This window comes from Delphinapterus leucas, chromosome 5 (assembly GCF_059928025.1).
Source record: "Delphinapterus leucas isolate spDelLeu-1000000601 "Yukka" chromosome 5, BTC_Dleu_Yukka2, whole genome shotgun sequence".
In the NCBI taxonomy this organism is placed as follows: Eukaryota; Metazoa; Chordata; class Mammalia; order Artiodactyla; family Monodontidae; genus Delphinapterus; species Delphinapterus leucas.
In genome coordinates, this window is record NC_143133.1 from 107223543 (window position 1) to 107237320 (window position 13778).

A 13778-nucleotide genomic window follows, 5' to 3' on the forward strand; every position below is an offset into this window, starting at 1 on the left:
TGAAATGAAAACTTATATTTTATAGTTTCAGAACCAGCAAAGGTCTTGGTTATTCTGCACACTTTGTTGGGGGATGTTTAATTATAACATCAGTAAAGTCAAAAGGAAAAGGCTTTCAACACTGTGTGAAATTTGATTTCAAGCCACAAAAGGTATGTGATCTTACTGAGTCATAGTTATGTTACCGAGCTATTCTAACCTTCAGAATGCTTTGCTTTAGTGTTATTGACATAATATGTGGTAAATCATAGCTCTGTGTTTATACTCTTTTAGAAAATGAAGTGTAAATCACTGGACAATTGTTAACCTCTCTGATTTGGATAATGAAAAGAGTGAATATTTAGTTATTTGTAGAGTTTAAAGGAAATACAGGGGGAAAATATCAGTGGCAATTATTTTAGTAGTAGTAGTAGTGTTAGTAGTAATATGTATTTTCTTTTGTACCTTAAAATTTAGAGATTAATAAACGGTTTATTAACAAAATATACATCTGTATATATGTAGATAGGTAAATAGACAGATAAAACAGATATGATAAAAATGTTGACAGTTGTGGAAACGAGATGGTGAGAGAGTTTGTACTAAACTTTTTACTTTTGGAAGTATATTTAAACATTGTCATAATAAAAAGTTTGAAAAATAATTTCATGGGAAGCTGTTATTTGTTGAGAGTTCCGTTGAATCAATATGGTTCAAGAGGTAGAATATTGAATTTAATAAAGGTAGTCTTATTTTATTTTTAGTTTTAATTGTAATTTAGAATTTAATTTTTACTTGTTATTATCAATGTGGTTGAGTTATTGGAAAGATCATTATCTTTATCTTTTTTTTTTTTTAACTGTTTTGCTTATTCAGTGGTATATGGTAACTATAGTGCACATTTATAACCGGTGGAAGAACAGTGAGCTTCGATGTTATGTGAATGGTGAGCTTGCTTCCTATGGAGAGATAACATGGTTTGTCAACACCAGTGATGTAAGTAATTTGAGAAAGTTACAGTGAAATAAGAAAAATATATTTTACATTGAATATAAATTGTAGAATACCACAATGGTGGATTTTTATAATCATAGTTTGGGTAGCATGTTAATATATTAAGAGAGTAGAACTGTGCTAATATGGCACATATTACTCAGTCATTGTTACAAAATTATTCTGGAAAGGCTAGAGAAGATTCATAGGTAACAGTGGGTATATCTTGAAAGTATTTGTGTCATTGGTCCATTGATCAAATTAAACCTGAGAGCTCTACTACAGGCTTCTGATGATTTTTATGAATGAGTTAGATGATGCATGCTTATACATTTTCCATAAAATTCATATAGATAACTATTATGTTATAATATTTTCAAGATTCAAAAAGAGATTCATAGGTTAGATTTAATTTAAATGTTCTCCCCCCCACACCCCACTTACATTTTTAATAGAAACCTCGAAAAATACAGATCAGGAAAATGAATGCAAGCTTGCAACACTCATTTACCAATAACTCCTCCTTTCATATTTTATCCTATAGATATTTACATATTTTGAAATGCTGACCTTAAGAGCCCAGGTTGTTATAAAAGATAGACTTAGGTTTGAATCCCTTACTGACTGTATGACCTTACTTAGTCTATTAGGCCAAAGTTTGCTCCACCTAAAAATGGGTGTCAAATAGTATGTATCTCAGAAGGTTGATTAAATGAGATACTGTTCACAGATTCATTAGCAGAGTGCCTTGTACAGAATAAGTGCTCAATAAATGTTAGCTCTTATTTTTTTAAATATAAAAAAGGGATCAGATATGTATACTGCTTTTCAACCTGTTTTTTCCTTACATTAATCCTTATTGAGTACTTATTGTATTCCAGGCATTGTAATAAATACCTTTATTTTCTGTAAGCCCCAACCTTGCAAGGTAAGTACTGTTGTAATCTTCATTTTACCAGTGAAACTGAGTACAGAGAGGTTAAGTAATTTGCCAAAATCAGCAGCGTGGGAGCCAGTGATTTGATATAGGTGGTTTGTCTTCAGAACCCAAATGTTAAAAATTTTTATATTATATTCCTTAATGTCAACACATACATATTTTTCAACATCCTTCCTAACAGTTTCATGGTATAAAATGATACTTTTAAAGAGATATGGATACTTTTCTTCCTCCTTGTTGTATACATGAGTTTTTAAAATGGGGTCTTTGCAACCTGGATGTTATTAAGAGGAATTTTTTGTCTGAAGAAGAAAAACATACACCTGATTTTCTTGATTTACACATTCCTTTTGAGAGATTGCATCTACTCCATGACTTCACCCATTATTTGTATCTTGATGTCTACAAAAAGTTACAGTCTTAACTCCTCACCATGCAGAACCTTGTTGGCAATTGCTTCTTCATCCACATTAGTTCACAGAAAAGACGCATTCATTATATGTCCCACACTTAACTCATGATTTTCCTCATTGCTCCAAAGCCTGCTCTTCTGTCTGGTTCTTTGGCTGACCAAGTATGAACCTTCAGAGTCCATAGTGATTTCTCTGGCTGTTTCCTATATCCACTTTGTCATCAGGTTTTGTTTATTGTACTTTGGAAAACTTGTCTTATCTCCTTTCTATGATGTCTTTCCTGATCTCTACACCAAATGGGAATGAATGAAGTGAAATGCTAAATGAATTATTTTAATCTATTCAGATTATATTTTAGAGTGGGCAAAATATTTATACCAGTATAGTTTGTTATTATTTCTGGAGGATATAATTTTTTGTTTTTTCTCTAATAAACTTTTCTGTTTTCTTTCACAGACCTTTGACAAGTGTTTCCTGGGCTCATCAGAAACAGCAGATGCTAATAGGGTATTCTGTGGTCAGATGACTGCAGTTTACCTTTTTAGTGAAGCTCTTAATGCAGCTCAGATTTTTGCTATTTATCAATTGGGCCTAGGATACAAGGTACTTTACTTGCTGTTCCCTGCTTAACCAGTGTTAGTTGAGCTTGATTTATAGGTGGGTGGTGCATGGGGCAGCTTACACCTTGGGTTACTAAACTGTATGTGAAAGTAACCAAAGGCACCATAGGGAAGTCACAGGAGTCCGTCCAAAGGGTCTTTGAAAGTTTTGTGGGAAGCATAGTATACTTGTCATATGTGGGGCACTGTGCAAAGTACTAGCTCAAGTTTCAACTTTAATTTATGCTGCATTTCTTTTGGTGATGTCATATCCTTGCACAGCTAAGTTTTTAATGCTTGCTGTGATAAAGAGCAAGTACCATGTGAAAATCAGTGTGGAACAGGAAATGAGGATGAGCTATGAAATCTGATTCCAAAATTTGAGAATTTGTGCAGTACCCAAGATGCATATACATCCCATTAATAAATAATTTTGCTAATATAATAATGAAGGAAACATTTTTTCAATTTGTGCATTAAGTTTTTCAAATGGCTAATAAATTGTTAAAATATAAAGTAGTTGGGTCAAACTAATAAACAGAAATGTTATTTTGGTCTGGAACACCATAAAACATTACTGTGAAGCTAAGAGTGTCATGAATCAAGGAAGTTTGGGAACCTTTAGGTTAAGCCATTGTTAATCTAGTTTGGTTTCAGGGAGTGATTTGTCTGTTATGTTCCTTTGAAAACAAAATTAATTTACATTAATTTACGTACTGTTGGAGTCAATAAAGTATACATATTTTAATTAGTTTTGACAAAAGTATAATGCAGCAATCAAGACATAGAACATTTCTATCACAGCAAAAGGTACCTCTCTGCTCTTTCCTAGTCAGTTCCTTGTGCTTCTCTAACCCCACCCCGTTTCTGTTGACGGGCAACCACTGATCTGTTTCTGTCACTATCAAATAGATTTGTTTTTAATAAGGTTTTATGTAAATAGAATCATGCAATGTGTGCTCCTTGGAGTTCGGTTTCTTCTTAGCATGTTTTAAGATTCATCTATGTTGTTTTGTATTAGTAGTTCCCTCTTATTTATTGCTAAGTAGTGTTCCTTTGTATGAGTATATCACAACTTTTTAACCCATTCATCTCTTGATGAATATTTGGGTTGTTTCCAGATTTTGGCTATTATGAACAAGCTGCTATGAATATTGCTGTACAATTCTTTGTGTATTTCATAAATATGTAAGAGTGGAATTGTTAACTGGTATGGCAGCTGAAACTGCCAAGCTCTTTTCCAAGGTAGTTGCACAATTTTTCATTTCTACAAGCAATGTATGAGCTTTCTACTTACTTCATATCCTGTTAACACCTGGTATTGCTGGTCTTTTTAATATTAGACATTTGAGTGGGTCCCTAGCAGTTTCTCGTTCTGGTTTTTTTTTTTTTTTTTTTTTTGCGGTACGCAGGCCTCTCACTGTTGTGGCCTCTCCCGTTGCGGAGCACAGGTTCTGGATGCGCAGGCTCAGCGGCCATAGCTCACAGGCCCAGCCGCTCCATGGCATGTGGGATCTTCCCGGACCGGGACACGAACCCGTGTCCCCTGCATCGGCGTGCGGACTCTCAACCACTGCACCTCCAGGGAAGCCTCTAGATGTATTTTAGAAGGAGCTTATCGCTTTCTACAAAAAAGTCTACTGGGGGTTTTATTTGGTACTGTATTAACGTATAGATCAGTTAGAGGATAATTGACATCTCACTAATACTGGATTATCCAATCTGTGACCATGATATCTTTATTTACTTAGGTCTTTATTAATATCTCCCAGCAGTGTTTTTTGGTTTTCATTGTACAGGTCATGCATACATTTTGTAAAATGTATTTTTAAATATTTCATGTTTTTTAGGTAATATCTTAAGTTGCATTTTTAAAAAAGTTAATTTCCAATCATTTGTTTGTAGTGTATAGAAATGTAGTTGAGTTTTATTGACTTTTTAACAAGACCTTGCTGAACTTGCTTATTAGTTTTACTAGTTTTTTGTTGTTGCTGTTTTAGTATTTTCTACATACATGTTCATGTAGACTGTAAGCTTTACTTCTTCATATCCAATCTGTATGCCTTTTCTCTTTTTTCCCTTATTGTACTAAATAGGACCTCCAGGATAAATAGTTAAAATATAAATGACAAGAGTAGACATTTTTGCCTTGTTCCTGATTTTGGAGGGAAAGCATTCATACATATTTTATAGACGCTTTTTCAAGTTGAGAAATTTCTTTTCTATTTCTAGTTTTCTGAGAGTTTTTATTAGAAGGATACTGAATTTTGTAAAATGAGTCTTGCTTTTTTATTGAGTCAGTCAATCTCTGCCTTTCATTGGAATGTTCACATGATTTACATCCAGTGTATGAATAAGTATAGATATTGTGGGACTTAAATCTACCATCTTGCTATTTGGTTTCTGTTCTTTGATTCTTTCCTCTTTCTCTGCTTTGATTTAGATTGCCTATTATTTAGTATTCCACTTATTTCTACTATTGGTTTATTAGTTTTTTTTTTTAAACTTTAACTTATCATAGTCTACCAGTAAATGACATTGTGCAGTGTAAGACCCTTCCAACATAATCCTGCAATTCCCCTTCCTGTCCTCGGTTTTGTTATTTTTGTAGATTTTACTTCTGCATATATTATGGTCCTTTTGATACATTTTTATTATTTTTGATTCATTCATTTATATTTTAAAAAAATTTAAAGTGAGGAAGATCATATACTTTGTATTTATCTATGTATTCACCATTTCTAGGATACATCTTTGTGTAGATTCATGTTTCTGTCTCATATCATTTTCCTTCCATTTGAATTGTTTTATTATTTCTTATAATGGAGATTTACTGTCAGTGGCTTTTCTGAGCTTTCATTTGTCTGAAAAAGCCTTTGTTCTTCTTTCAGCTTTGAAAAATAGTTTTACTGATTATAAAATTTGAAGGTGACAGTTTTCTTTTTTGAGCTTTTTCAAGATATTCTTTTGTTTAACTGACTTGCATAGTTTCTAACAAGAAGTGTGTGGTCTTCCTCTATATGTAATATGTCTTTCTTTTCACTTGCTGGTTTTAAGATTTACTCTTGTCACTGATTTTTAGAAAATGAATATAGTATATGTAGGTATGGGTTTATGTGTGTGTGTGTGTGTGTGTGTGTGTGTGTGTGTGTATGTACGTGTGTGTATGTGTGTGCATGTTTAGCCTACTTTAGATTATTTGAAGTGCTCAGTTCTGTGGGTTTATGGTTTTGGTGAAATATGAAACTTTTTGCTATTATTTCTTTAATATATTTTCTGTTTTTTATCTTCTTCTAGAATTCATATTACATTTATTTTAGACGTTAGATACAAGCAAACAGAGCATTGAGATGCTATTTTTTGCCTGATTTATAAGAAATGTTTTGCTTTGGATTGTTTTCATGGTATTATCTTTATGTTCACTAATCCTTCTTTATCAAATGCCTTATTGCCATTAATTCTATCAAGAGAATTATTCATTTCAAGTATTTTGTGTCCTGATAAGTTTTGATAATTATCATTATCTGTTTTTCTCCTTTCAACATTGTCTTAAAAAAAATACCTGACCATAGTTGTGACTATTCTAATGTCTTTTTCTTCTAATTTCATCATCTGTATTTCTGGGTTTATTTTCATTTACTGATAGTCTGCTGGTTGTTTCAGACTTTGTGGTTTGTTTAGTAATTTTGGATTAAATACTGGACATTATGATTTTTACCACGTAAATGTCTGGATTTTCTTGCTTTTTTTTTTTTTAAAGATCGTTGGGCTTTGTTCTGCTAGTCAGTAGATTACTTTCAGTTAAGTTTATTTATTTGAAGTTTGTTTTATTTCGCCATTTATTTTTAATTTTATTTTTTAACATCTTTATTGGAGTATAATTGCTTTACAATGGTGTGTTAGTTTCTGCTTTATAAGAAAGTGAATCAGCTATACATATACATATATCCCCATATCTCCTCCCTCTTGTGTCTCCCTCCCACCCTCCCTATCCCACCTATCTAGGTGGTCACAAAGCACTGAGCTGATCTCCCTGTGCTATGTGGCTGCTTCCCACTAGGTATCTATTTTACATTTGGTAGTGTATATATGTCCATGCCACTCTCTCACTTCGTCCCAGCTTACCCTTCCCCCTCCTTCCTGTGTCCTGAAGTCCATTCTCTACGTCTGCGTCTTTGTTCCTGTCCTGCCCTTAGGTTCTTCAGAACCATTGTTTTTTTTTTTTTTTAGATTCCATATATATGTGTTACCATACGGTATTTGTTTATCTCTTTCTGACTTACTTCACTCTGTATGACAGACTCTAGGTCCATTCACCTCACTACAAATAACTCAATTTCGTTTCTTTCTTTTTTTTTTTATATAGCTTTTCATAAATCTATTTCAACATACAATGGTTTTTAACATATTGTAAATATGTTTTCATTTTTAACATCTTTATTGCAGTATAATTGCTTTACAGTGCTGTGTTAGTTTCTGCTTTATAACAAAGTGAATCAGCTATACATATACATATATACCCGTATCTCCTCCCTCATGCGTCTCCCTCCCACCCTCCCTATCCTGCCCCTCTAGGTGGTCACAGAGCACCGAGCTGATCTCCCTGTGCTCTGCAGCTGCTTCCCACTAGCTATCTATTTTACATTTGGTAGTATTTATAAGTCCATGCCACTCTCTCACTTTGTCCCAGTTTACCCTTCCCCCCCATATCCTCAAGTCAATTCTCTATGTCTGCGTCTTTATTCCTGTCCTGGCCCTAGGTTCTGCAGAATCATGTTTGTTTTTTTTAGATTCCATATATATGTGTTAGCATACGGTATTTGTTTTTCTATTTCTGACTTACGTCACTCTGTATGACAGACTCTAGGCCCATCCACCTCGCTACAAATGACCCAATTTCGTTCCTTTTCATGGCTGAGTAATATTTCATTGTATATATGTGCCACATCTTCTTTATCCATTCATCTGTCGATGGACACTTAGGTTGCTTCCATGTCCTGGCTATTGTCAATACAGCTGCAGTGAACATTGTGGTACATGACTCTTTCTGAATTATGGTTTTCTCAGGGTACATGCCCAGTAGTGGGATTGCTGGGTCATATGGTAGTTCTATTTTTAGTTTTTTCAGGAACCTCCATACTGTCCTCCATAGTGGCTGTATCAATTTACATTCCCACCAGCAGTGCAAGAGGGTCCCCTTTTCTCCGCAACCTCTCCAACATTTATTGTTTGTAGATTTTTGGAAGATGGCCATTCTGACCGGTGTGAGGTGATATCTCATTGTAGTTTTGATTTGCATTTCTCTAATGATTAGTGATGTTGAGCATCCTTTCATGTGTTTGTTGGCAATCTGTATATCTTCTTTGGAGAAACGTCTATTTAGGTCTTCTGCCCATTTTTGGATTCGGTTGTTTGTTTTCTTGATATTGAGCTGCATGAGCTGCTTGTATATTTTGGAGATTAATCCTTTGTCAGTTGCTTCATTTGCAAATATTTTCTCCCATCCTGAGGGTTGTCTTTTCATCTTGTTTATGGTTTCCTTTGCTGTGCAAAAGATTTTAAGTTTCATTAGGTCCCATTTGTTTATTTTTGTTTTTAGTTCCATTTCTCTAGGAGGTGGGTCAAAAAGGATCTTGCTGTGATTTATGTCATAGAGTGTTCTGCCTGTGTTTTCCTGTAAGAGATATATAGTCTCTGGCCTTACATTTAGTTTTAATCCATTTGAGTTTATTTTTGTGTATGGTGTTAGGGAGTGTTCTACTTTCATTCTTTTACCTATAGCTGTCCAGTTTTCCCAGCACCACTTATTGAAGAGGCTGTCTTTTCTCCATGGTATATTCTTGCCTCCTTTATCAAAAGTAAGGTGACCATATGTGCGTGGGTTTATCTCTGGGATTATTATCCTGTTCCATTGATCTATATTTCTCTTTTTGTGCCAGTACCATACTGTCTTGATTACTGTAGCTTTGTAGTATAGTCTGTAGTCAGGGGGACTGTTTCCTCCAACTCTGTTTTTCTTTCTCAAGAATGCTTTGGCTATTTGGTGTCTTTTCTGCTTCCATACAAATTGTGAAATTTTTTGTTCTAGTTCTGTGAAAAATGCCACTGGTAGTTTTATAGGGAGGGAGTGCATTGAATCTGTAGTTTGCTTTGGGTATTTTAGTCATTTTCACAATGTTGATTCTTCCAATCCAAGAACATGGTATATGTCTCCATCTGTTTGTATCATCTTTAATTTCTCTCATAGTGTCTTATAGTTTTCTGGATACATGTCTTTTGCCTCCTTAGGTAGGTTTATTCCTAGGTAGTTTATTCTTTTTGTTGCAGTGGTAAATGGGAGTGTTTACTTAATTTCTGTTTCAGATTTTTCATCATTAGTGTATAAGAATGCAAGAGATATCTGTGCATTAATTTTGTATCCTGCTACTCTACCAAATTCATTGATTAGCTCTAGTAGTTTCCTGGTAGCATCTTTAGGATTCTCTGTGTATAGTACCATGTCATCTGCAAATAGTGACAGCTTTACTTCTTTTATGATTTGGATTCCTTTTATTTCATTTTCTTCTCTGATTGCTGTGGCTAGAACTTCCAAAACTGTGTTGAATGTTAGTGGTGAGAGTGGACAACCTTGTCTTGTTCCTGATGTTAGAGGAAACGGTTTCAGTTTTTCACCATTGAGGATGATGTTGGCTGTGGGTTTGTCATATATGGCCTTCATTATATTGAGGTAAGTTCCCTCTATGCCTACTTTCTGGTGGGTTTTTATCATAAATGGGTGTTGAATTTTGTCAAAAACTTTTTCTGCATCTATTGAGATCATCATATGGTTTTTCTTCTTCAATTTGTTAATATGGTTTATCACATTGATTTATTTGCGTATATTGAAGAATCCTAGCATTCCTGGGGTACACCCCACTTGATCATGGTGTATGATCCTTTTAATGTGCTGTTGGATTCTGTTTGCTAGTATGTTGCTGAGGATTTTCGCATCTATGTTCATCAGTGATATTGGTCTATAGTTTTCTTTTATTGTGACATCTTTGTGTGGTTCTGGTATCAGGGTTATAGTGGCCTCGTAGAATGAGTTTGGAAGTGTTCTTCCCAATGCTATATTTTGGAAGAGTTTGAGAAGGATAGGTGTTAGCTCTTTTAATGTTTGATAGAATTTGCCTGTGAAGCCATCTGGTCCTGGGCCTTTGTTTGTTGAAAGATTTTTAATCACAGTCTCAATTTCAGTGCTTGTGATTGGTCTGTGTATATTTTCTCTTCCTTCCTGGTAGAGTCTGGGAAGGTTGTGCTTTTCTAAGAATTTATCCATTTCTTCCAGGTTGTCCATTTTATTGGCATATAGTTGCTTGTAGTAATCTCTTATGATCCTTTGTATTTCTGCAGTGTCAGTTTTTACTTCTCCTTTTTCATTTCTCATTCTATTGATTTGAGTCTTCCTTTTTTTTTTGATGAGTCTGGCTAATGGTTTATCAATTTTGTTTATCTTCTCAAAGAACCAGCTTTTAGTTTTATTGATCTTTGCTGTTGTTTCCTTCATTTCTTTTTCATTTATTTCTGATCTGTCCCTTATGATTTCTTTCCTTCTGCTAACTTTTGGGGTTTTTTTGTTCTCTTTTCTCTAACTGCTTTAGGTGTAAGCTTAGGTTGTTTATTTGAGATGTTTGTTGTTTCTTGAGGTAGGATTTTATTGCTATAAACTTCAATCTTAGAACTGCTTTTGCTGCATCCCTTAGGTTTTGGGTTGTCGTGTTTTCATTGTCATTCTAGGTATTTTTTGTCATTCTAGGTATTTTTCATTGTCATTCTCGGTATTTTTTGATTTCCTGTTTGATTTCTTCCGTGATCTCTTGGTTATTAAGTAGTGTATTGTTTAGCCTCCATGTGTTTGTATTTTTTTACAGAGTTTTTCCTGTAAGTGATATCTAGTCTCATAGCATTGTGGTCAGAAAAGATACTTGATATGATTTAAATTTTCTTAAATTTACGAACTCTTGATTTGTGACCCAAGACATGGTGTATCCTGGAGAATGTTCCATGAGCACTTTAGAAGAAAGTGTATTCTGTTGTTTTTGCATGGAATGTCCTATAAATATCAATTAAGTCCATGTTGTTTAATGTAGCATTTAAAGCTTGTGTTTCCTTATTTATTTTCATTTTGGATGATCTGTCCTTTGGTGAAAATGGGGTGTTAACGTCTGTTACTATTATTGTGTTACTGTTGATTTCCCCTTTTATGGCTGTTAGCATTTGCCTTATGTATTGAGGTGCTCCTGTGTTGGGTGCATTAATATTTACAAGTGTTATATATTCTTCTTGCATTGATCCCTTAATCATTATGTAGTGTCCTTCTCTGTCTCTTCCAATCGTGTTTATTTAAACATCTATTTTGCCTGATATGAGAATTGCTACTCCAGCTTTCTTTTGATTTCCATTGCATGGAATATCTTTTTCCATCCCCTTACTTTCAGTTTGTATGTGTCTGAGGTCTGAAGTGCATCTCTTGTAGACAGTATCTATACGGGTCTTGTTTTTGTATCTATTCAGCCAGTCTGTGTCTTTTGGTTGGAGCATTTAATCCATTTGCATTTAAGGTAATTATTGATATGTATGTTCCTATTTCCATTTTCTTAATTGTTTTGGTTTTGTTATTGTAGGTCTTTTCCTTCTCTTGTTTTCCTCCCTAGGGAAGTTCCTTTAGCGTTTGTTGTAAAGCTGGTTTGGTGGTGCTAAAGTCTCTTAGATTTTGCTTGTTTGTAAGAGTTTTAATTTCTCTGTCAAATCTGAATTAGATGCTTGCTAGGTAGAGTAATTTTGGTTGTGGGTTTTTCCCATTCATCACTTTAAATATCTCCTGCCAACACCCTTCCTGCTTGCAGAGTTTCTGCTAAGAAATCAAATGGTAACATTATGGGGATTCCCTTGTATGTTACTTGTTGCTTTCCTTTGCTGCTTTTAATATTTATTCTTTGTATTTAATTTTTGATAGCTTGATTAATAGGTGTCTTGGCGTGTTTTTCCTTGGATTTATCCTGTATGGGACTCTGTGCTTCCTGTACTTGATTGACTATTTCCTTTCCCATATTAGGGAAGTTTTCAACTGTAATCTCTTCAAATATTTTCTCAGTACCGTTCTTTTTCTCTTCTTCTTCTGGGACCACTGTAATTCGACTATTGATGTGTTCAGTATTGTCCCAGAGTTCTCTGAGACTGTCCTCAATTCTTTTCATTATTATTTCTTATTCTGCTGTGTGGTAGTTATTTCCACTATTTTATCTTCCAGGTCACTTATCCGTTCTTCTGCCTCAGTTATTCTGCTATTGATTTCTTTTAGAGAATTTAAAATTTCATTTATTATGTTGTTCTTCACTGTTTGTTTCCTCTTTAGTTCTTGTATCTACTTGTTAAACATTTCTTGTATTTTCTCCATTCTGTTTTGAAGATTTTCCATTTTGTTTACTATCATTACTCTGAATTCTTTTCAGGTAGACTGCCTGTTTTCTCTTCATTTGTTTGGTCTGGTGGGCTTTTACTTTGCTCCTTCATCTGCTGTGTATTTCTCTGTCTTCTGTTTTGATTAACTTAGTGTGTTTGGGGTCTCCTTTTCGCAGGCTGCATGTTCTTAGTTCCTGTTGTTTTTGGTGTCTTCTGCCAGTGGGTAAGGTTGGTTCAGTGGGTTGTGTAGGCTTCCTGGTGGATGGGGCTCGTGCCTGTGTTTTGGTGGGTGAAGCTGGATATTGTCTTTCTGGTGGGCAGGACCGTGTCCAGTGGTGTGTTTTGGGGTGTCTGTGACCTTATTACGATTTTAGGAAGCCTCTCTGCTAATGGTTGTGGTTGTGTTCCTGTCTTGCTAGTTGTTTGGCATGGGGTGTCCAGCCTTGTAGCTTGCTGGTCGTTGAGTGGAGTTGGGTCTTAGTGTTGAGATGGAGATCTCTGGGAGAGCTTTTGCCATTTGATATTACGTGTAGCTGGGAGGTCTCTGGTGTTCTAATGTCCTGAACTCAGCTCTCCCACCTAAGGGGCTCAGGCCTGACACCCGGGCAGAGCACCAAGACCCTGTCAGGCACACAGCTTAGAAGAAAAGGGTAGAAAAAAAAGGAAAGAAAGAAAGAATGAAGAAGTAAATAAACCAATACATTAAAGTTATTAAGATAAATAATTAAATATTATTAAAAATAAAAAAGTAATAAAAGAAAGAAAGAAGAGAGCCACCAAAGCAATAAACAAATCCACCAATGATAACAAGTGCTAAAAACTATACTAAAAAAAGAAAAAGCCAACAAAACAAACAAAAAATGGAAAGACAGAACCCTACGACAAATGGTAAAAGGAAAGCTCTGCAGACAAAATTAGACAAAGACGCATGCGCACACACACTCACAAAAGGAAAAAAAGGAAAAAGAAATATATATTAAAAAAAAGGAAGAGAGCAACCAAATCAATAAACAAATCTACCAATGATAATAAGCTATAAATACTAAGATAAACATAAAACCAGAAATAAATTAGATGCAGAAAGCAAACCTGAAATCTACAGTTGCTTCCAAAGTCCACCACCTCAATTTTGGGATGATTCGTTGTCTCTTCAGGTATTCCACAGATGTAGGGTACGTCAAGTTGATTGTGGAGATTTAATCTGCTGCTCCTGAGGTTGCATGGAGAGATTTCCCTTTCTCTTCTTTGTTCACACAGCTCCTGGGTTTCAGCTTTGGATTTGGTCCCGCCTCTGCGTGTAGGTCGCCTGCGGGCATCTGTTCTTCGCTCAGACAGGACGGGGTTAAACGACCAGCTGATTAGGGGCCTCTGGCTCACTCAGGCCTGGGGGAGGGAGGGGTAGGGAACGCGGGG

General features: G+C 35.1%; 1 protein-coding gene across 4 annotated transcripts in view; it reads left to right on the forward strand.

Moving 5' to 3' along the window:
* The window catches only part of LRBA (LPS responsive beige-like anchor protein), a 748688-nt gene that overhangs the window by 102784 nt on the left and 632126 nt on the right, over positions 1–13778 (forward strand). For all 4 annotated transcript variants that reach the window (XM_022599722.3, XM_022599721.3, XM_022599723.3 and 1 more), the window contains 3 exons: positions 26–152; positions 856–975; positions 2782–2928. In XM_022599722.3, the coding sequence (XP_022455430.1) occupies positions 26–152; positions 856–975; positions 2782–2928 (394 nt within the window). The remainder of the gene's footprint in view (positions 1–25; positions 153–855; positions 976–2781; positions 2929–13778) is intronic.